The 22,163-nt window shown below is 38.7% G+C and overlaps 1 protein-coding gene across 1 annotated transcript; it reads left to right on the top strand.

Moving 5' to 3' along the window:
* Positions 1-242: 242 nt before the first annotated feature.
* On the top strand, positions 243-13,461 carry LOC131989801 (synaptotagmin-5). Its single transcript, XM_059355136.1, has 5 exons — positions 243-291; positions 2,125-3,119; positions 7,710-7,881; positions 10,443-10,609; positions 11,840-13,461. The coding sequence occupies exons 1-5, from the start codon at positions 270-272 to the stop codon at positions 11,987-11,989; spliced, it is 1,506 nt and encodes a 501-aa protein (XP_059211119.1). The 5' UTR covers positions 243-269; the 3' UTR covers positions 11,990-13,461.
* Positions 13,462-22,163: the final 8,702 nt, after the last annotated feature.

Raw genomic sequence — 22,163 nt, 5'->3', positions numbered from 1 at the left:
TAGTCCTGCTGAAGCCGTACACTAAGAGACCTATGGGCCTCAGCAGTGTATAGAAATGACGGCAGGCAGTGCTGGTAGGCTGGACTGTGTTTAAGAAGGCAGTGAACCTTTCCTGCCTCTAACGTTCAATCAGTGCGATTGAAGTAAAAGCTCAGTCACCCGATGAAGCTATTGGCTGGAAGGCTTCAGGTCCCTGCGCACTGGCGATGGACCGCTCTCATAAACAGCGCTCACAGTGACTCAGGGCACACATCAAACTGTATGGGAACATGTCGCAGTACACTCTGGGAGGTAGGAAGTCTTCTTTTTCTGACTTTTACTGCTTTTATTTCATCTCTAATGTTTATATGTCGGAGTTGTTTCCATTTGGAGATTCGTTATTTTATTGTATGCCAGAACGTTGCAGATATTACGCTGCCATTTTTACTTGCAATTTTTAAGAATGGTGAAGAGGAGGAGGCAGCTCACACTTTATGCACTCAGACTGAGGCATTGAGTGTGCAGGGAGCAGGTGTCCCTCTGTATGTTTAAGATAACTTTGTATGAATAAGGACCAAGAGCTTGTAGGTAGATAACATAGATTATTCTAGGCTGGAGGTTACAACAAGCTTTTCAAACTAAAAGAAAGTAATGCCTTATTGAGTGAAATTTACCAGCAGCTGTATGCAGCAAAATGCTGAATTGGCACAGCTCAGGTTTGACCATTACCTCATTTGGTCTATAATCATGTCCACTGGCTGGCCGGTCTGACTCATATTATCAAGCGATCCCATCAGCCTTTATTCTCCAACATCACTGCTGCATCCAGCCCCCTCTGTACTCTTCATCTCTTAATGGAGGCAGTCTGGGGAGCTGAAACTGATCTGCACTGACAGGTAGCACTCACTTGCTTTGATAGTGATCACATTCTTGTGTGTATAAACCTCCTGCAGTGATCTTAAAGTCTCTGATAAGTGTTTTGTGATGAGGTAATTATTGGGACACACCCCTCAGTTAATCAGATGAGATTTGTGTTGTCTTTGCTCTCTCAAGCTCTTAATTAAAACAAACATGTTCCTATCAAAGATTATGTGCACCTAAACTCAATATTCTTATATTTTCATTTATGAGAAAAACATAAAATAATTCCTCCCTAATAATGTTTTTTTTAAATATATGTATATGGTCAAAAAAACAAAAACCCAGCTTTGTATAATTTGTGCCAGTTGTTGTTTACCCTGCGAGGGTCACCGGCTGAAGCTCACAGCTTTCCAGCCCTGTTTTCACCACTATCCACCAGTGTGTGTGTGTGTGATGCATGAGTCATCCAGTACACCCTCATTATCTGACGTTAAATGGACATCAGGGCTCAGCTTTAACAGCTTCAATCTCAGGGACTCGGGCAGCTCTGTCGTGACTGTATTCACAGTGTGTTCAAAGAACTTTATTTTGAAATTGTATTCAAAAAATTATGTTTTTTCACTCACAATTTGATTACCGTGAAAGCTGACGCTAACACATTGCTTGTGCACGGCTCCTGCTTTGGATCAGTGCAGCAACTGTGACAATATCATTTATACAATTATGATTCCAACCCTGAGACATTTCCTCTTTAATCTCATCAAGGCTGCAGAGTGCAGACACAACAAGATCAGATTTAGAGTCAGATGTCCTAAGATCTTTTGTAATGATTTTTTCTTTATTGAAAGTCTGTCTTTCAGTTTTTTTCTTGACTGAAACTGATTTCATTTGTTAGTGTGTGGCGATTTTGTCTTCATCTCTTTTTCTGTTTTATCTCTGTTTCTCGCTCCTGACTGCTGCTTTTTACTTGTTCACTCACAGGTATACTCTGTGTCACTCTTCATTCTTTCATTAACCCATTGACGCCTGAAACGCCTGTAAAACCTCTGGGCGACTTTAAAATAAGCCTCTAAAAAAAGTTTATCTGTAAATTCAACAGAAGTGTCAACGCTTCTACTAGATAATAGATTTTTCAGCCTCTGTAGCAGATAGAAATGAAATTCAAAAAGTATTTGAGAGCTCATACAAATACTACAAAAGGACGTATCCGCTTTCCAGGCTTCAATGGGTTAATCCCACTAACATGATATTAAACTGTGACCACTTTGTTTCCTGTCTGTGTAGTTCACCTGCAGATCCTGCTGGCTGTGGGTCTGGCTGTGTTCTGCTACTGTCTGGTTCTCGGTTGCGTCCTTTGCTGTCGCAGAAGGAAGAGTGTTTCCTCGGAGGACAAGGAGACAGTTTTCTTGTCTCCTCATCCTGCTGAGAGCGTGACTGTGACGCTGACTCCATCTCTGTGTACCCAGCCTGTCAAGCAGCAGTATGAGGAGCTGGATGGTGACGTTTTGGAATTTCCTTTCTCTAAAAGCAGCTCTTCTCCCTCTGAGGATGACCTCACTGCTCTGCCCTTTGACCACAGCCCTACCAGATCGGCTGAACTGGTGCAATCCAGGTCTTCTGTACCGATGCGGCGCCTCAGCACCCCAGCAGTTCCCTGCCCGCCCCGTAAATCTCCACGTCAGGGCAGAGCCTCTCTGCCTTCCCTCACTAAACTGAGCCTGGTGTCCAAGTCCCGTAGGGCGATGGGTCGGCGTAGCACTGTGAGCGGCGAGAGTTTTCTTTACAGCGAGAGCAGCCGACTGACTGCTGGTGCTGCCAGATCTCCCAGCCAGCAGGGGGAGCCCAGTCTCTCACAGTATGGCTCCAGCTCCGTCTCCTCCAAGCCAGCTCCTCTCCTGCACTTCTCCTTGCTTTTCTCCTCTGCCTGTGGCACCCTGATGGTCAACATCATGGGGCTCTCGGGGGTCAGTCGAAGGCGCACCGGGGTGTTTGTCCGGGCCAGCCTTCCCCCCCTCTGCCCCTCCCCTCAGCAGGTAGCCTCTCGGCGACGCAGCCTCAGCCCAGACCTCCAAAACCAGAGCTTTGTGCTGCAGGTGGGCTCTGTGGAGGAGCTGCGCAGCTGCACCTTGAGACTTGCTGTCTACAGCAGGGACTTCTCAGGCCTGAGAGAGGCTGCGCTGGGGGTGGTGGAGCTGCCCTGTGAGCAGATGGATTGGGAGCCTGATACCACCACCACCTACACCAGGCAGCTCAGCCCAACTAAAAGCAAACTGAAAAAGGTATATGGTGATTGCATCATTTCATTTAGTTGATGTATGCAGTACAATAAGCAAAGGGTATATAGAGAAAAACACACAAAAGTGCAGTTGAAAACCTCTTGCCTGTACTCTGCAGATTGCAGATTAGAAGTCTTCAGACACAAACCCCATTAGGACCTGTCTGGACCTGGCCTAAGAACCAAGTCAGCATGTCTGCAGAGTTTTATATTAATTCATTTTGACATTTTATTTGACAGTTGCTTAAGGATGATGGTACAGAAAAAGGCAAGAACATATGAACACACATTTCGGCATGTTCCCCAAAATATTGCTTCAAATAAAAAGTAGTCTCCCAGAGACAGACCTATCTCTACATCACTGTCAATGCTGACTTCAACCATTATCGTTGTGCTATACAGGAAAGCAAGCGCTTTGGCTTGTTTGTATTCATCACAATCTTCTTGGCTGGCACTAAGTCCAGTATGCAGCGACGGTGCACTTACAAAATACATAACAGAGATAGAGGAAGGGGAGGAGAATGCTGCATGAATTTACCATCATTTACAGTCTAAATCTGTTGAGTCAGACTAAATAAAAAGAAGCTACTACATGATGAGACATTCAAGTCAGTAGAGTAATTTAATTGCCTGGCTAAAGATGCAGCATGTGTTTTTTAAGTTATGTGGTCCTTTTGGGTCCTGTCAGATCCGGTCTAGATTTTACACAGACCTTGGACCCATAGCGATTTAAGAAGTACAGGTTGGGTCAGGTCTTTTCAGTTTTTGAGACAGTCATGTCGCAAGATTGCAGATTAAAGCCGGGTGGACTGTCTTCTTGTGTTTGTTTGTCTGTGTGTGCATGTGTTTGCAAGTCTTTGGGTCGGTTTTGGAGATTGCAACTCTTTTTTTGGCCGTTGGCTGTATGCAATGCTCTGCCTTTACCATAGCATATGTATTACATAATTTCTTTCAAAAATCTTTTTAACAAAGTCGGCATTTTCAGTTGATTAAACGGATAGTGAAGCTACGCCCGCTGGCCTATAAATAGCATGTAACATGTTTTATCCATGAAGGAATGTAGCGTCTAATCAGCTCTCCCATTAGCTGTTTTTCCACTGTTGTTAGTCATGGTGACATTGTTGTTAGCGACTGCAGAGCAAACAACCAGAGTGCAGCAAATTGGCAAGGCGCCTACGCTGTGCCCTCTGCGGCTGTGTTGAAACACTAGCAGAGGGCATTAATAACTGGCTCTTAAAGGGAGGGGGTCCTGTTGTTTCAGTGGACATTACTCAGTCAGTTATTATGATTTTTGATGTGTGCTGTGTTCATTTCCCATTTAATGGTAATGTGAAAATCAGAGTCAGGTCTCTCTGTCCCTCCTTCCATGCCCATGTATGGTTATTTCCCCCACACACACCATCACCTTCTTCTTTCTCAATGACAGCAGCTGCCAGTGTGTGTAACTGTGTGGATGTGGAGTGCTGCAAAAGATTTAAAGAGTGGGCGTGTGTACGGAGGCTGTGCAGTAGGGACTCCATCTTTTAATGTCAAGACATCCTGGATTTATATTAAAACAGCATGTTTTGTAATCAGTGTAATGGGACCAAGTTGAAGTATTGATGATTTTTCATCTCCATCCCATTACTTGTTTTGACATTTCATAGGAATAAGGGCTCTGATGTGGCAGCAAAATAAGGACTGTGCATTTTAGCACCAAAGGAGTAGCACTTTATTTTTATCATCCACACATAATTTTATGCAAACCTCAGCCTTCTATATTCAGTCATGAATTTTAATAAGAAATGCATAAACTGATGACTGAACTGAGAATAAGTGATCAACATCTACACCTATTCTAATCCAATATATTATCACCTGAGCTAAAATTGGGATAATTCTGTAGATCTTCACCTTTTATCCTGGGCCACACAATTGCGAGCATGGGCTTTGGCACCAAATTGGTTTTAATAAATCTTTCAGGCTGAAAACAGATGGGCCTTGATGAAAAGCATAATAAACAATAAACAATACAAAGACAAGGTATTTAATGTTCAAACTGAGAACTGAAGTTTATTTTTTTGTAAATATACACTGAATTTGATGCATTCTGTTTTGATTTACGTTTTACACAGAATCCCAACTTTTGGGGAGTTTAATACTTAGCATTATAGCAATCCTTTCACATTACACAATACCCTCACCATCCACATCATAATCATAACTGGATAACCAACACAACATGTTTATTTTCATTTACTGAAACCTCAATCTTTCACTAATCTCAATCAAAGTGCTTTTGTTGCCTTAACTTTACAGACAAAAGTCTGGACAGTGAAGTACTGTGTAAATGTAAATAAACAACTGCATTCTACAGCATGGCTCTACTCAACTAGGCTTGCTCTTTTATGCTTTTCCATTAAAGTTGTGGATAGTAGTTAGTATTATTTTTGGTACCACCTCGTCGAGGTTTCATACAAGCTGCACTGATACTTTAAGGTGGAGTTAAAAGACTGCAACCCACTGATCGGCCAGGGAAAATTGACAAAAGTCGTACAGTTGACAAGCACAAAGTGCAGATGTTGCTTTGTTTGGTTGCTGATGAAAGGATGCAGTGAGTGTCTTGTTGAATATGATGACACAGCAGTTTCATGCAGCGATGTGATGGCATTTAGCTGAGAATCCCACTTATGCTGAGGAGTACTATCTGCAGTAGAAGAGGAGTGAGTTCCATGCTGTGGAAATAAGGTTCACAGCAGTCCACTCAGTGCTGCCACCAGTGGCAGGAAAGTCGTCTTTTTATTAGAACTTTTGCCAGTTTGAATGTGAAGTTGCTGTTGATAGAGTGTGAATTTTTAGTCAACGATTCCTGCATAAATAATGGTAAGACTGCATAAGTATGTTTGTCAGTGTTATATTACGATCACTGGATGACTCATAGAATCAGTCTCTTAGGGTTTGTTATGTAACCTGAGATAAACCAAATCACAACAAGCTCCTGCAGTCTCTGCAAAAATAAGAGCCAGAAACCATATTTTGTGTCACTGTTTGGCAGAAGCTTAGAATATTCTTCATTATATTGTTTTTTAACACAAAAGTAATTTATGTGTGTGTCTGTGTTTATTTAAAAAAAAAAAATACACATAACTTAATCTCTGCAGTTGCAGTTTTTATCGGAAAAATAGAAGAGAAACAAAGGTGATGAAGGATGCAACCCATTTTTTTTTAATACTGGGCAGTGTTAGGGCTGCAACTAATGATCATTTTCTATGTTGATTAATCCGTTGATCATTTTCTTTTGTTTGATCTAAAATGTCAGAAAATGGTGCAAAATGGTCCCAAAGCCAAATATGACATCCTCAATTGTCTAGTTATATTTCTACAACTCAACCATATTCAGTTTGCTGTCAAACGAGTGAGGAAACCAGAAAATATTTACATTTAAGAAGCTTGAATTAAATAACTGTGACTCTTTTAACTTAATAGTTTACATTAATCATTAATCTTTACAGAACTAGCTAGAGCATTTTTAGTTGATGGTTCATATCATATAGAAGGTGTGATGTATAAGAAAATAAATAAATAAAATACCTGAAGTCAAATGTAAAATCTTAATTTGTAATCTCTCTATTGCTGTATCACAGTTCTATACAGTCGGTCAGGACTGAAGGCTGAATGTGCACCTTCTTCCCAAACAAGAGCAAAACTAATGTTAAAAGGTTTAACCTCTCAATAGTTTATGAAGTGACCAGTATCAGCTGGAAAGTTTGATGAAAGGTCAAAAACTTTAAGTTCCTTAAAAAAAAATAGTGATATAGCTTTAGGGTTTGTTTGGCAATGTGTGTTATCAGAATAACGTAAAAGACAGTGTGAGTGACGCTCGGTGAGGCAAAGTTCCAGTGACAGACAGGCAGTGAACCGAATCTCACTTGTTGGATGAAATCGCCTTCACACTCTGCTGCCCGGCCTCAGAAAGTCGCTGGCGGGCGAACACTCAGCCGGCTGACAGCAGACCATGACTCACCCCACACCGAACAGTGCAAGCAAATGAGATCTGACGTGACATCTGATCATATTTACACATTAGCTATTACTTTTATCCTGAGTGCCTTGGCGCAGGAGCGTCAAATTGGCAAGAAAATGCTCCACCCTGACAGCTTCATATCGGCAATAATACAAATTAACTTTAAGTGATTTGAAATCTGATACAGATTGGGCCCAGCTGAGCTCCTCCGTCAGGTCAATCCAATATGCCTCATGAATAAATCTAATTATATTTTGGATATAATGTTCAGATGAAGAAAACTGATTCAAATTGAAACTCCCAGCCTGTTCCTTTACTCAAACAGGCACGAAGGGGGACTCAGACATTGACTCTGACAGTATATATGCCTTGGTTGTGTCATTCACTCACAGAACTACAGAAACACATTCATCAGCATTGGTTTTGGTGCTTTACAGCTTGATTCTGTTCAATTCCCTTGGTGTCTTTCCTGAGTTTTGTTCCATTCCCAGCCTCCCAAAAGATGCAGTGAACATCTGCTGTGTAGTGAAAGAAGAAATTTTTTCATGCTGAATCTCTCACTCTTATTTATCTTTTCCCCCACACCCTCAGAGTGTGAGTTCTCAGGAAACATTGGGTCGCAGGAAGAGCTCGGTGTGTGTGCAGAAGGCTTTGGGCCAGCTGTTCATCCTGCTGCAGTACCAGACACTGGCCCAGCGCATCAAGGTGATGATTCGAAAGGCAGAGAATCTGGCCAAGCTCACACGGATCCCAGGAGCTCCAGGTAAAGATCCTCTGCTTATATTCAAACACTAAAACAGGTTGTTTGTCTGCCTCAAGCAATACCCCATATGACTACAACTAACTGGATGAGGTTAAGGAAAGACCGTAACATTGATTCACAAGAGGAGAATTGTCTGTCAAACGTAAAAATAGGTTGTTTTAAGCATTTGGACAAATGCCAGACGTCTTTTTCTTTGTGACGAGACTTTTAAAGAAGACATAATTACAGCTGGTTTGGGATCAGTTCACTCAGTAGAAGCTAATACAAAATACATGTGATCATCTTTGAAACACGCAATACGTAATTTTCTGCTGTTATGGGGTCTCTTAATCAAAATAGTAGTGGTAATGCAGTGTGGGATCATGGTAGTCATCAGCACCATTGCTGTCAGCTTCTCCCACTTCAGATTACTTCACTGTACATTGGGTTTTTGTTTTTTATATATTTTTGGGCCATTTTCAGCTTTATTGATAGTGGAGAGAAAGAGAGTGAAAGGGAGAGACCTGCTTGCGAGGACTAAGCCTCTGTGGTACACGCTCTAGACAAGTGTTTAGTAGGTTCTTACTGTGAGCGCAATTATCCACACACACCCTTTTCCAAAACAAATGGTATTCCTGATTACAACCAGTAAAAATACTGAATGAGGCCGTTTGACTTGGTGTCCTCAGGAGTTCCTGCAAAGTGAGCCGACGCTAACACTAGTTCTGTAAGGATCACCAGTACTGGCAGAGTAGAACCCAAAAGCACAACACAGAGACAGTAAATCAGCAGGAAACTCCGTTTACTTAATTGTTCAGGAAAAAAGGTCAAAACCGGGAGATCAGTCCAAACAGGCAAACAAATCCAACAAGGGGCAGGCAGGAATCCAGAATCCAAAATCCAATAAACAGGCAGGTTCAGAACAGGTAGATCAGGCAAAAACAGACAAGAGAGCGCTGGAAGGCTTGGTGAAACACAAGACCATCTGACAGAGAACAAGTGGAAGTGGACCAGTATAAATACAGGGGAACTAATGAGGGAATGACCTGCAGGTGATGAGCAGGGAAACCAGGTGAAGGGAATGAACTGATTAACTGGCAGGTGGGAGTGGCAGGATCTGAAATGATATGGCATGAAAACAAAATGAACTGAATATAACTAAGGGTTGCTGGAAACCCTGACAAGTTCAGCTTGTCCAGACATCCGATGACTAAAATCCTTTCACTCAGTCGATTTATTTGAGATATTTTGTATCCTTCTTCAGGCTGCTGGAAACACGGTCGATTAGAGCTGTGAGAGTGAAAAAAAAAGTTATAATAAGTTAAGCTATAGTGCCCTGTAGGACGCCCTTAAAATTGAGAAGATGCGATGCGGTGTCACATAGGCTGTTATATGCTAAAAAACTTTGGGTGCCCCACAGCTTGCAGCTGGTGACCTTTTATTTTTCTCATCCCTGTCCCTCAGACAGCCTGAGTCTGCCACTGCAACATACATGAGCACACATGTAAACTGCTCATTAAGTCTCATAAACCATGTCTGTATTCTTCTGTACTGCCTCAGCTACAGTCAGACAGACCGGATCCCTGATTGGTTTGTAGAATAATCAGATTAGGAACCGATCAGCCCTGTGTCATTTCCCCTCCTGTCTGTATCATATCTCACTGCATCTGATTTAAAGCTCTGCTTTGAAGAAAAAAGAAGAGAGAAAAACAAGTTGGTCAATTCTGTGTGAGATTCAGGATGAAATTGTTCCTGAAATCTGTCTGAATACATGCTGTTTGCAGATGCATAAATCTTGTCTGAAAATGACTCATTGGTTTTTAATTTTAGTAAATCTAATTAGCATGCTAGAATGGATTTACAAGGGAAATCATATTTTTCAAGTGATGATGCAGAATTGGAGCAGTGACAGTGGAGAGTGGCTCAGAGAGGGTCATGATGTAGATCAATATAATAATAATAATAATAATAATAATAATAACAATAATAATATAATATGTGCTCTTTGTATTTGTACATTTTCATCCAAATATACACTACCAGTCAAAAGTTTGGACACACCTTCTCATTCAATGTTTTTTTTTATTTTTTTTATTTTATATTCAACATTGTAGATTAATATTAAAGACATGGAATTATGTGGTTTAAAAAAAAGTGTGAAACAAACCAGAATATATTTTAGATTTTAGATTGTTCACAGTATCCACCTTTTGCTTTAATGACACCTTTACACTTTTCTGTTATTCTCTTTCATTCATCTTTCATTTTCTCTTCTTTCAGTTAACAGGTGTGCCTCGTCAAGAGTTAATTTGTGTTTGAGACCATCAAAACAAAAGGTGGTCACTCTGAATAATCTAAGATATATAAAATATTTCTGGTTTGTTTAACACTTTTTTATTTACTATGTAATTCCATATGTGTTCCTTCATAGTTTTGATTTTTAAATATTAATCTACAATGTAAAAGATTTTTATAAAAATAAAGAAAAAAGAATGAATGAGAAGGTGTGTCCGAACTTTTGACTGGTAGTGTAAATAGAAAAAAAAAAAAAATCATGACTGCAGATGTTTTTCCTCCCACAGACCACTATGTTGTCATCAACTTGCTTCAGGATGGGAAAGTAATTGGTACAAAGGAGACGAAAGGAGCCAGCGGTCCGAACCCCGTCTGGAACGCTCCCTTCCTGTTTGATCTGCCCGTCGGTGACATCACTCAGCTACCGCTGGCCTTCGAGTTTATCGTCATGCAGGTGTATTATCCCGATAATTATCAAAATTTCCTAAAACTCTTAAAATGGCACTTAAGTATATATGTTTGTGCCATATTAAGAGTTTTAAGCATATTGTGATTATTTTAACTTACATTTTTCTTAAGAAACAAACTGTTTTTTTTTAAAGATAGAAAATACATCTTCTTTAATAAAAAACAATATTTTATTTGGTGATCATAAATCATAAGGTCACCCTGATTAAAAAAAAATATATATATAATAGAAATTCACACATCGACAAACTGTGCATGTTTTTTTATATAGTGATGATGACAAAATCATATTAAGTCCCTTCCCTATGACCTTATACACGGTTGCTCATAAAGTTGGAATAATTTTGTTTTCAGACACGATCCTCTGTTAATTGTGTTTTCATTGTCATTGTGATATATTGGGAAGAGATTGAATAATACTGTTTTGAGAAGATATAAACCTTCACATCACATTGTCGCAATCATTTCATGGAAAGAGGTAAAAAATATTTTATTCCAACTTTATTGGCAACCTTATACGGACATTACACATACAACAGTAACATGCAGGGGTAACACTTTACAATAACCATCATTTATAGATGGTAAATAGATAGTTTATTAATGTTTAATCATCATTTATAAACCACATATAGGCCATTTAGAATAGAAAAGGTGAATAGAAAATGTAATAATGTTGAACTATAATTTATAAATGCCAAATAGATTACTTTACCATAAACAAACATAATTATTAGTTTATTAATAGCTTTACACTCATTATAACATTTTTAACACCATATTAAGTATGTAAATGATTTCAAAATTATTCTTATACCTTTAAGAAATTGCATGAAACCATTTAAAGATTAAATATGTATAGAATTTTGTAAATGGTTAATAATAATTGGTTTATAAACCAACTATAAACATCACTTAGATGGTTATTGTAAAGTGTTACCCATGCAGGTTATGTTAGTGTGCTGAGATATTGTTAAATAAATTTGTTCACAGTTTGTAATTCAGTTATCTCTCTGTATATCTTCAGTTAGCAGTAATGTGCTGCCCACTGCTCCTTGCATGTTGTGTTCACTTGTGTGTAAAAAAGGATGGGTTAAATGCAGAGGTTGAATTTCCTCATTGTGGGATTAATAAAGTAATCTTCTTCTTCTTCTTCTTCTTCTTCTCCTTCTTCTTCTTCTTCTTCTTCTTCTTCTTCTTCTTCTTCTATCTCTAGGGCCGTCTCTACACTAAGAGCAGCATTCTGGGCCGTGTGCTGATTGGCAGCGATGCCTCAGAGGCGGGACAGGGACACTGGAAGGAAATGTGCAGTCGAGGACAAATCGAGACGGCTCGCTGGCACACCATCCAATCAGATGTGCTGTAGGACAGGTTGACAGACCGTGGGGCTGCTGTCCTCTGACGCCCAGTGAGCGAGACACAGAGGTGGAGTTTGGTGGGAAGAAGTACGATCGGTGTGCACCGGCTTCAAAGTATTATTTTTAGTCTTTTTATTTCGTGGTATTTTGGTAGCTTTGGCAAATTTGATAGGTTTCCAAGTCATTTATCAATAGATATAGTTAAATAACTTGTCATACTGTTTTAGTCAAAGTCAAAGTGAAAGACAAATTTATTTATATAGCGCATTTACAGACGGTTGAGCCGCACCAAAGTGCTTCACATAAAAGTGCAAAAAGTGCAATAAAATACAGAATTGACAAAGGTAACAAAAAAACAAAAACAAAACAAAATTAAATGTAAAATAAATTAAAAGAAGATGGGATATTTTTAAAAGCACTGTGGGGTTACTAGGGGACACTATTCCCTAGCACTTGCTAGGGAGAGACAATTATTCAGTATCTGCAGATCTACAGAGGGAGCAGCACTGATCACTGTATGGTGGAGGAGTGTGTGCCAGCTTTCTCCATATCACCAGTTTTCTGCAGCCCAGCATTGCCTTTGTGATTATTTCCACTGTGACTTCTTCAAACTGTAGTCTGTATAACTGTACGCTCATGTTGTGCTACTGTTTGTATTCAGCCAAGAGGCGACAGATGTTCTGTCGAAGGTTACGGAGCATATATGTGGTTTGCTGTGGTGTATTACTGTGCCAGTATTTGTCCACATACAGTACTGTATGGATATGTACGAGGCCATTACAGCAGCCTCATTTTGTGTGGCATGCCTGCTGATTTATTGTTTAGGTTTGTTCAATTCCAGAGAAGATTTGTAAGCTTTTTGTTCTCTTTTAATCCACCGGAAGCTACAATAAACACTCACACATTCATCACAGCTTAGATGGATTTCTATAATAGTTACAACTTTATTCAACAATAATGCCAAACAGATGAATGCAGCTAAGAACCACTTTGCATTTTGTCTGCAGTGCTACTGTGAGACATGAGGTCTTTGTTGGCTAAATGACTGCGACCAAGCAGCAGCGTTATCATATTGACATACACTGCTCATACACTGCGGCTCCTGTACTATTGGATTTTGTTATTGAACACAATCTGCAGCAGTGTCTCAGTCAAGAATAACTATAAACTTGATTTGATTATGACTTCAGCATTGACTGACAGTTTTCTCTGCGGTCAATGAAACAGATATAAATGCAGAGTTGCACAGTAAAGAGTTACATTAAATTAATTAAATTTCTCCCTGGAATAGGAATATTACTATCTGTCCTCTTTTTAACTAATGTCCAGAATAAAGAAATATGTCGGTAACACTTTACAATAACCATCTAAGTGATGTTTATAGATGGTTTATAAACCAATTATTATTAACCATTTACAAAATTCTATACATATTTCATCTTTAAATAGTTTCAAGCAATTTCTTAAAGGTATAAGAATAATTTTGAAATCATTTACATACTTAATATGGTGTTAAAAATGTTATAATGTGTGTAAAGCTATTAATAAACTAATAATTGTTTTTGTTTATGGTAAAGTAATCTATTTGATACATTATTACATTTTCTATCCACCATTCTAAATGGCCTATATGTGGTTTATAAATGATGATTAAACATTAATAAACTATCTGTTTACCATTTATAAATGGTCTATTTACCATCTATAAATGATGGTTATTGTAAAGTGTTACCAATATGTCTTTGACACGGACTCTAACATATAAAATAATGACAGAAGTGTTTTTCATACTAACATGTAACATTTTCTTTTGGTTGAGGAAGGAACTGTTGTGTTGTGTTTGTATTTACAGTATATTGACCATGTTGATGCCTGCTGGTGGCATGTATTGTCTTAACTGTTTATGAATGTCTTTCAAAAGGGAACAGTTTAGAATTTGATATTTCAAGAATCTTCGCCAAAGATGTGGATTTGTTTTTTTGGATTATTTGTTTTTGAGGGAATATTTATTTAAAATGCCTATTATGTTCCTGGAAGATCAAACACTGGAGACAGATTATTATTAAATATATGTTTGTGAAAAGGATCATGTAAATGTGGTCATTATGCATTAAAAAAATGTACAAACGCAATTCCAAAAAAGTTGGGATGCTAAAATGTAAATAAATAGAATGCAGCAAATTTGGAATTCAACTTAATGGCATTTTGTTTCATTTAAGTTTAGACAATATCCCAATTTATCATCCTGGTAACAACTACACTGCCACATCACACAAACATAACTGTGTAGCACAATAAATATTCAGTCTAAAAGATAACCTAAAGCATCAAAAAATAATAATAATAATATTAATAATAAATATATATATGTGTGTGTGTGTGTGTGTGTGTGTGTGTGTGTGTGTGTGTGTGTGTGTGTGTGTGTGTGTGTGTGTGTGTGTGTATTTAAATTTTTACATTTTTAAAAAATAAATATTCAGTCTAAAAGATAATCTGAAGCATATATATATATATATATATATATTTTTTTTTTACAAGCCCACAGAGACAGTTCAGAGACAGAGACAGTAACTTCAATCTTGGTCTTAATACTGGAACAGTATAACAGAAAATCAGTTTCTATTTAATATTCCTAAGATATATATATATATATAGACCCTGGTCTTTCATGCTGGATTTTTCACCCTGGCTGCCTTCAAATCATCTGGTCCCTCCTGAGATGTTGTGGCAACTGTATGCTCCATGACTGAATCTTCAACTCAGTCGATGTTTCCTCCTCTCAGTGGGTGACGTCTCTCCGATAGTTAAAAATATCCACACTTTGTGCAATCAAAAAGTGACGTAATCTAACTCCTAAGGTGACCTTATGTCATATCACATCAACAAACAAATATGACTTCTGACACACACACACACACACACACACACACACACACACACACAAACACACACACACACACAGTAAGAGTATACACACTAATGCAAACACCCACACAAAAAGCCTCAGCTCGTGTCCTTATGAGGCGGAAAACCATCACAATGTGCGAAATGTGGAAATTTATATCTCATGGGCCCAGTTGGATGGAAAACACATTCTCTCACTTAATTACACTCATCGTATCAAGCCGTTCATGGCTCCTTTCCTCGCTGTTATTTGCACCTTCTACTGGCTTTAAGTTACGCTTCTCTCCAAGAAATGAGGTTCAGAAAAGCTCCAGATGTGTTTGAGGTTACCAAACAGGGTCCAGAACAAAGTTAAAAATAGTTTAATTTGACACTTGGTTTATTCAATGTACACGGTTACCCATAAAGTTGGAATAATTTAGTTTTCAGACACAATCCTCTATTAATTGTGGTTTCATTTTCAGTTTTTCAGTTTTCAGTTCTTCATTTCAATTTTTGGAAGACATTGAGCAATAAAGTTTTGAAAAGATACACTTTATCTGTCATATCAATATAAATCATATTGTCACAATCATTTCATGGAAAGGGTAAAACATATTTTATTCCAACTTTATGGGTAACTGTGTACTTATTTGTAAGTTGTATTTTTGTTCCCTTCACCCAACTGTGGACACCTAAAGTATAAGCTCAATCAACAAATGCAGATCGTAAAAATAAAGTCAATCTATAAGCATTATTTCCCAATGCTGAGGGATTACTTGTAACTTCACAATACTGAGAGTGAATTTGAGAAAATATTTTCCCAAGATGCTTCTGTGGAGCTTGGAAATAAACCTGTTAAACATGAAAGCACAGAGTAGTGCACAGCCTGTTTAGTGTAAAGGATATGAAACAACATTCCTGGCATGAGGCTGTAAAGCATTTGATACAGACATGCTTCTCTTTCTTCATTCCTCTGATCTACCCACCTCTGCCGGGGGAGGCTTAGTAAATTACATTTTGTTGATCCATCCACAGTGTGTGTGTGGGCCTGCAGTGACTCTGCCACCGTTACAAGGATGAATCAAAGCAGCAAAGAGCAGAATGTGGGATTCCCTTGATCAGATCAGTTTAGTGAGAGAGATGAGTAACAAGGCCTTATTTAAAAGAACAACAACATCTGCATGTGTATTTGCATTTTTTTTGCCAGAGACAAAATATGGGCATAGTCTATGATGTCACCTAGAGCAGTGATTCCCAACAGGGGGCCCCGACCCCCATGGGGGCGCCAAAGATCCACGGGGGGTCGCGAAGCCCTCTTTTAAGGGATGTAATAAATCTAATGTGTTATGAGTCAGCATTTAATTCATTAGTGGGACAAAAACAACTAAATAAGGGCTACATTAAACGTTTATTCATTTATTTAAATAGAAAAATCAAGATAGAAAAATTTAAAAATAAAGGCTATATCGTGAGAATAAGGACATGTGTAAGATCCCTCCTGCAGTATACACAGGTAACCTCACCTAGCGGTAACCTCACCTAGAGGTAACCTCACCTAGCGGTAACCTCACCTAGTGGTAACCTCACCTAGAGGTAACCTCACCTAGTGGTAACCTCACCTAGTGGTAACCTCAACTAGTGGTAACCTCACCTAGCGGTAACCTCACCTAGAGGTAACCTCACCTAGAGGTAACCTCACCTAGTGGTAACCTCACCTAGTGGTAACCTCACCTAGAGGTAACCTCACCTAGAGGTAACCTCACCTAGTGGTAACCTCACCTAACAACAGAAACACAGAGCTAATGGAAAAATGGCGAAGCGTCAGGGAGACGAAAATGCAGAATATCTCAAAAAGAAATAGTACCATGAAAGTTACACTGAGTTTGGCTACATAGAAACAATGGACAATGGGGGGTCGCCAAAGTTTACAATGGTAAAAATGTGGGTCCCTCAAAAAAAAGGTTGGGAACCACTGACCTAGAGGTTTCCGTGCAGCCAAAATGAAGCTTAGTGTGGTGGCTCCGGCTGTTCTCTTCTCCTAACTCCAGACTAAACCAAAAATGAGTAAAGAGGTGAAGTGTGAGCTGCAGCAGGCTGAATACAGCAGCCAGCCACCTGTGACAGCTACCACCTGTCACTTAAAGCGGCCATGTCCTTAATCATATATAGCTTTAAGCTTTAATATCTTTTAAACTGGGGAGTTTTGTAAAAAAATTCAACCTGTACAGTTGTCATGAGCGGGTAAATTAAGTAAAGAGAACAAAACTATTTTGTGTCTATGCTGCTGTGTTTGTTTTTTCACACTGGTTTCTGTAGGGAAAGACTCACTTTGGAGCCTCAGATGACTATTCGAGCCTGCACTTTTTGGCACTTTCTATTGTTTTGATTTTTTCACATTCAAAGATTAACATACAGAAGAAATGTTGGTGCCACTGCCTAATAAATAACCCTTTATAAATGTTTTATTTTAATGTTCAAACTAATAGTTTTATCACAAGTTAATAAATAATTGATTGACTTTTGATATCCAGTAGTACTGCAGAGCATCTGGACCACATTTTATTAAAATGATCAACATTTGACAGTTGACTTAAGGATATGGGTACAAAAAAATCACTTTTACATATACATCATCAGTATATGAACTGATAAAGTGCTCTGGACCCTCCACTGTTCATTTCCTGCTGGAACATGAACAGTTGGACATATTATTTTTGTGAAAGATTACTTATTTTCACTGAAGGCTTATTATATTGTAAGAAGTCTTTCTATTAAAAAGTCAAATAATCATATGCACAGAAATTATTATTAGCCTTCATAGTGACATATAGCACGTTTTACTGTCCTTACTTTTAATAACTCACCTGGTCACCCAAAAGTTGCTCCTATCTACTGATCACAGGTTGAGCATTAGTAGATGATTATTTAACCATGAAGTAAGCTATAAGTCACAACTTGTAAAAAAGAAAGGATGGTAAAAAAAAGTATTCTGTTTCATCAAACTACTCATTATTGCTCACATATTATACTTTGTTGAACAGAGCTGAACGAGTTGGTGAGGAAACAGGTGCTGCATAATGCTACATCACAACATAATGTTCCGTGTTCATTACTGTGATAAATAAATGATTTAAAATAAAACTATGTGGACACAGAGTAGACTGAACACTGTGTTCTCTCCCATAAAATACCAAAACAAGAGCAAAGTCTGTTCAGTCCAGTGAGCCGCAGTCTGTGACTCACTAAACACCCCTCCACCGGTCTGACTGTCCACTCTGTTTTGGCACTATTGATCCACACGTCAGTAATAATTCCCCTCTGAAACAGTGCACAGATCGTACCAATAAAGGTTTATTAATTTGTAGTAGGGTACAGGCATTGCTGATGCCGTGTGTGGCAAGGGAAGTTTATAAAGTGTGGATCATTAGCATAGGATCTAACATCGTTAACTATTAAATGTGGCCAATGGTTTAGAAATGAATTATGTGCAGGCTGACAGAGTTCTGACGTCCTCCACTCTGCACCACAGGACCAGTCTGTGACTCACTCCTTTAGTCTTGTGCTGCTTCGGTTGCCTTCACGAGACCAGCCGTCTGACATTTGCTGCCCGTCACTGTGCACCTGCTTTCATCTGAGGAGACAGTAGTGCCTTTCTGTTTTGAGGTAAAAGGGACATGTCCTCCTCTGCTCTCAGTTGTATTCTGAGTCATACCACGCACACGCTCGCAGACCAATCCAAAAAACTCAAAACACAGGAAAAAGTAAACTGTGGAAACAAATTCATTAAACCAACTTGACATTTGACTCTTTTACTCAATGAAGGTTTTGAATGCAAGACTTTTACTTGTAGTGGCGTATTTTCACAGTTTGGTATTCATGCTTTCACTTCAGTTAAGGGTCTGAATACTTCTTGTTGTTTTTGTTTTGCTGTGTTTGTTAGCTTTTTTTTTTCTGTTTCATTTTCTGTTTCATAAGCCAGGTATTGATTTTGAATGTTTTAAAAACTGTTTTTAATAATTTCCTTGAATTGTAATCGGTATTCCACTTTTTGGTAAATTATTGAATTTAATATTGTAATTTTTTCTAATAACTGCCAGAGATTCTAGATTCTAATTGTTACTCTGTATGCTTTTACTATGTATTTCAATTGTGTCCTATTTGAGGACCCCAGGAAGAATAGCCATTACTCCCACAACGGAGTGATGGCTAATGGGGATACTAATAAATAAATAAATAAATAAATTAGCATGAATAACAATATACACGGTCGCCCAGGAAGTTGGAATAAAATATTTTTGACCTCTTTCCATGAAATGATGGTGATTTATCATTCACAAAAAAGTGTATATCTTTTAATCAATCTCTTCCAAACATATCAAATGAAAATGAAACCACAATTAACAGAGGATTGTGTCTGAAAACAATATTATTCCAACTTTATCGGCGAATGTGTATGTTAAAAAACACTAAACTGCGCTTTGACACTGTGAGATTGATGTCAAAGTAGGAAGAGCACAGATATATGTAATAACATGAAAAGAAGTGATAGTTTATGTTTTATGTGCTCATACTTTTATATGTTTTAGATTGTGACCAGTGTTGTACTGTATAGGCAAAACATCTTAAAATAGAAGTAAATTCTATGTTACATTGAGAATACTGCAGCATTTAGTCAGTGCCTTACAGTATGCATAAAGAATTTCCAAACTGCTTAAAACATAAATGAAACTGTACAAGGCAATCCATCATCAAAATATTTTGTACTGTCAACTGTAACGTTTTTAAGATACAGTGGACATTGTATTTTTTTTCCCACAACATACTTGCAAAGCTTGCATTTCTCATGTTCTCATGTAGCCTAATTTAAGTGCTTTATACTGTCTTGATTTAACACTTGATTTCCTGGCCAGACTGTGAACCATAAAGCTTGACCATGATTCATAATAAAACTATGTCGCCCTCTTGTGGATCTCTGAGGAAAGCCATCTGGCAGAAACCTGAACTGAATCGGGCAACAACAAAAAAACATGACTTTGTTGCTGAGATGTTTTTATCTGCAACAGCCACAGCCACAGCCACACACACACACACACACACACACACACACTGACATAGTGCATTCCTTAGCTCCTAACCCTAACAATAACCATCACAGCTTAATGCCTCCTCCAAACCTAAACCCAAACCTTATTATAACCTTAACCTTAAAACCAAATCTTAACCTTCAAACAGGCCTTTGAAGACCTGCAAAAATGTCCTCACTTCCTAGAAATGTCCTCAAAAACTTGTTCTGGTCCTCACTATGTAGGAAGTACAAGAATACATACACACACACAAAGACACGCGCACAAACACACGTACACACACGCACACACACACAGCATCAAAGGCCTGGCCATCGCTCAGTGTCTCCAGGTGAAAGCTGCTGTCTCCACCTCAGGAATACAATAATGCCACATTTGAGCTCCGTTACGTAAAAACAAATGCACCCTGCCTCTTTGCTCTTTGATGGCAAAATCCTGCACATGATTTTACAAAATCCCTTGTGTGTGTGTGGTGACTACATGTGGGTGTTACATGCAAAACAACGTGCATGGATCTGTGCGTGTGTTTGTGAGTGATCCCACTGTCGGCCCTCACATCTGGAGCCCACTACAGACCTGGTGCAGGATCAGAGAGCCATAGCTGAGTTTAGATCTGCCTCTTTTCCTTTATTAGAACTTTCTGTGACCATGATTAATGAACGCTCTGTCACGATTAGACCAGCTTTCACGCCCTCTTGCGCCAGAGAACTCAGAACTTTAACCCCTCAGGCTCAGGTTGCTCTGAGCCCCAAAATCACAGCGAGTTCAGAGGTCTCGAGTCTATCGGCACCCGATCAAATGGCTGCTGGATCGGAGAAGACAGGGACAGTGTTTAGGTTACTGGCAGTGTGTTAGTGAGAGACAGGCAGAGAAACCATGTTAACCTGTTTACTGTCTTACATTCATGCGTCGACTTTTAACTACGTCTTTTATTTTATTTTACTATGTTTATCTGTTTGATTGTATTGTTTTATTTATGGCATCATTTTAGATTTATACACGTATTATTTATTGCTGATTGGTATATGGAATTGTTTGTTTTATTGTTGATTTTATGTACAGCACTTTGGAGACGTTTGTGTAGTAAATGGACGTGTGTGTAAATGTGCTATACAAATAAAGGGGGATTGGATTGGATTACTAAACCATAATGTGGACACAACACATTTTAACACAATGACATTAGGAACTGTACTGAGTTATTGGTGTGGGGAGGGGGCTGAAACTTGTGCTTCACTTTAAAAAGCATTCTTGATATTTTCATTGGACCCTCCCCTTGCCTTTGAAGAAAACTGCAGCACAATGCAAAATAATGTTATGATGGTAAAATTTGTTTAACTGTTTATAACCACAAAAAAACATACAAAATTTAAGAAGGTGTATGTTAATTTAAACTTTGTCTACCAACTTGCACAATAGTAGAATTAGCTGTTGCCAAAGTTATAGCAAAGATAACAAAATGGTGCATTACACTATTTTTAATGTTAGTAAGCAAACAGTTATCACTCACCCGTCTCTAAATATTAAACATAAATATGTTTTTGTTCAGATTATGTTGTTGCCAGAACCCAGAAGTGATCTGATCAGATTTCATCACTTAGATTGGATCAAATCTTTAAAATGGGTTGTTCAAAGAAAAAAAGGATTATGATATCCGATTAAATCTTGTAATCCAGTCTTGATTAAGGGTGGATTTCAGGAACAAAACGTAATTTGAGACTATCTTGAGATGGGATTAGACCAGCCGAATTTGATTTTACATTCTGTAATGAAAGAAAAGAAAGAGTAGGATTATGCCACTATATGTTAACATTGCTGCCTTTAGACTGGAGCTGATGAAAAAAAAACAAGGAGTCAGAATGTACTTGAAATGCAACAGGTGTCACACTATACGCCGCGTACTCACAACATATCTCCACCACAACAGTCTGTCCCTGCTGTGCATTCAGTGGGACAGCATGGTGCAGGACTGCAGCTGCAGGATAGAGTCTGGTGGAAGCTACAGTGAAGATGTGTTAAAGACTGAGGCCCAAATATTCCAGAGCAGCTGGCCTCAGTGTGCCTCTCTCGTCTCCGTGTAAACAACGGGCCAGGCAACGTTAAGCAAAAACACATGAGACTCGTTTCTATTCAAACTATCTTCATTGTTGTGTTTGCTGACAGGCACGAAACACATGTTTGAACTTTTGATGGGTTTGAGGATGCTGTGAAA

The sequence above is a fragment of the Centropristis striata genome, chromosome 2 (genome assembly GCF_030273125.1).
Source record: "Centropristis striata isolate RG_2023a ecotype Rhode Island chromosome 2, C.striata_1.0, whole genome shotgun sequence".
In the NCBI taxonomy this organism is placed as follows: Eukaryota; Metazoa; Chordata; class Actinopteri; order Perciformes; family Serranidae; genus Centropristis; species Centropristis striata.
Note: the sequence above shows the minus strand (reverse complement) of the source record. Positions and strands in the feature narration are given on the sequence as shown.

What these genes read in the sequence shown, in the direction of transcription:
- LOC131989801 (XM_059355136.1), top strand. Translation starts at nt 270, where the DNA reads ATGTCGCAGTACACTCTGGGAG. An exon ending in GTCGCAGTACACTCTGGGAG is followed by an intron (nt 292 to 2,124) that starts GTAGGAAGTCTT and finishes CTGTCTGTGTAG; the next exon opens with TTCACCTGCAGATCCTGCTG. An exon ending in ACGGATCCCAGGAGCTCCAG is followed by an intron (nt 7,882 to 10,442) that starts GTAAAGATCCTC and finishes TTCCTCCCACAG; the next exon opens with ACCACTATGTTGTCATCAAC.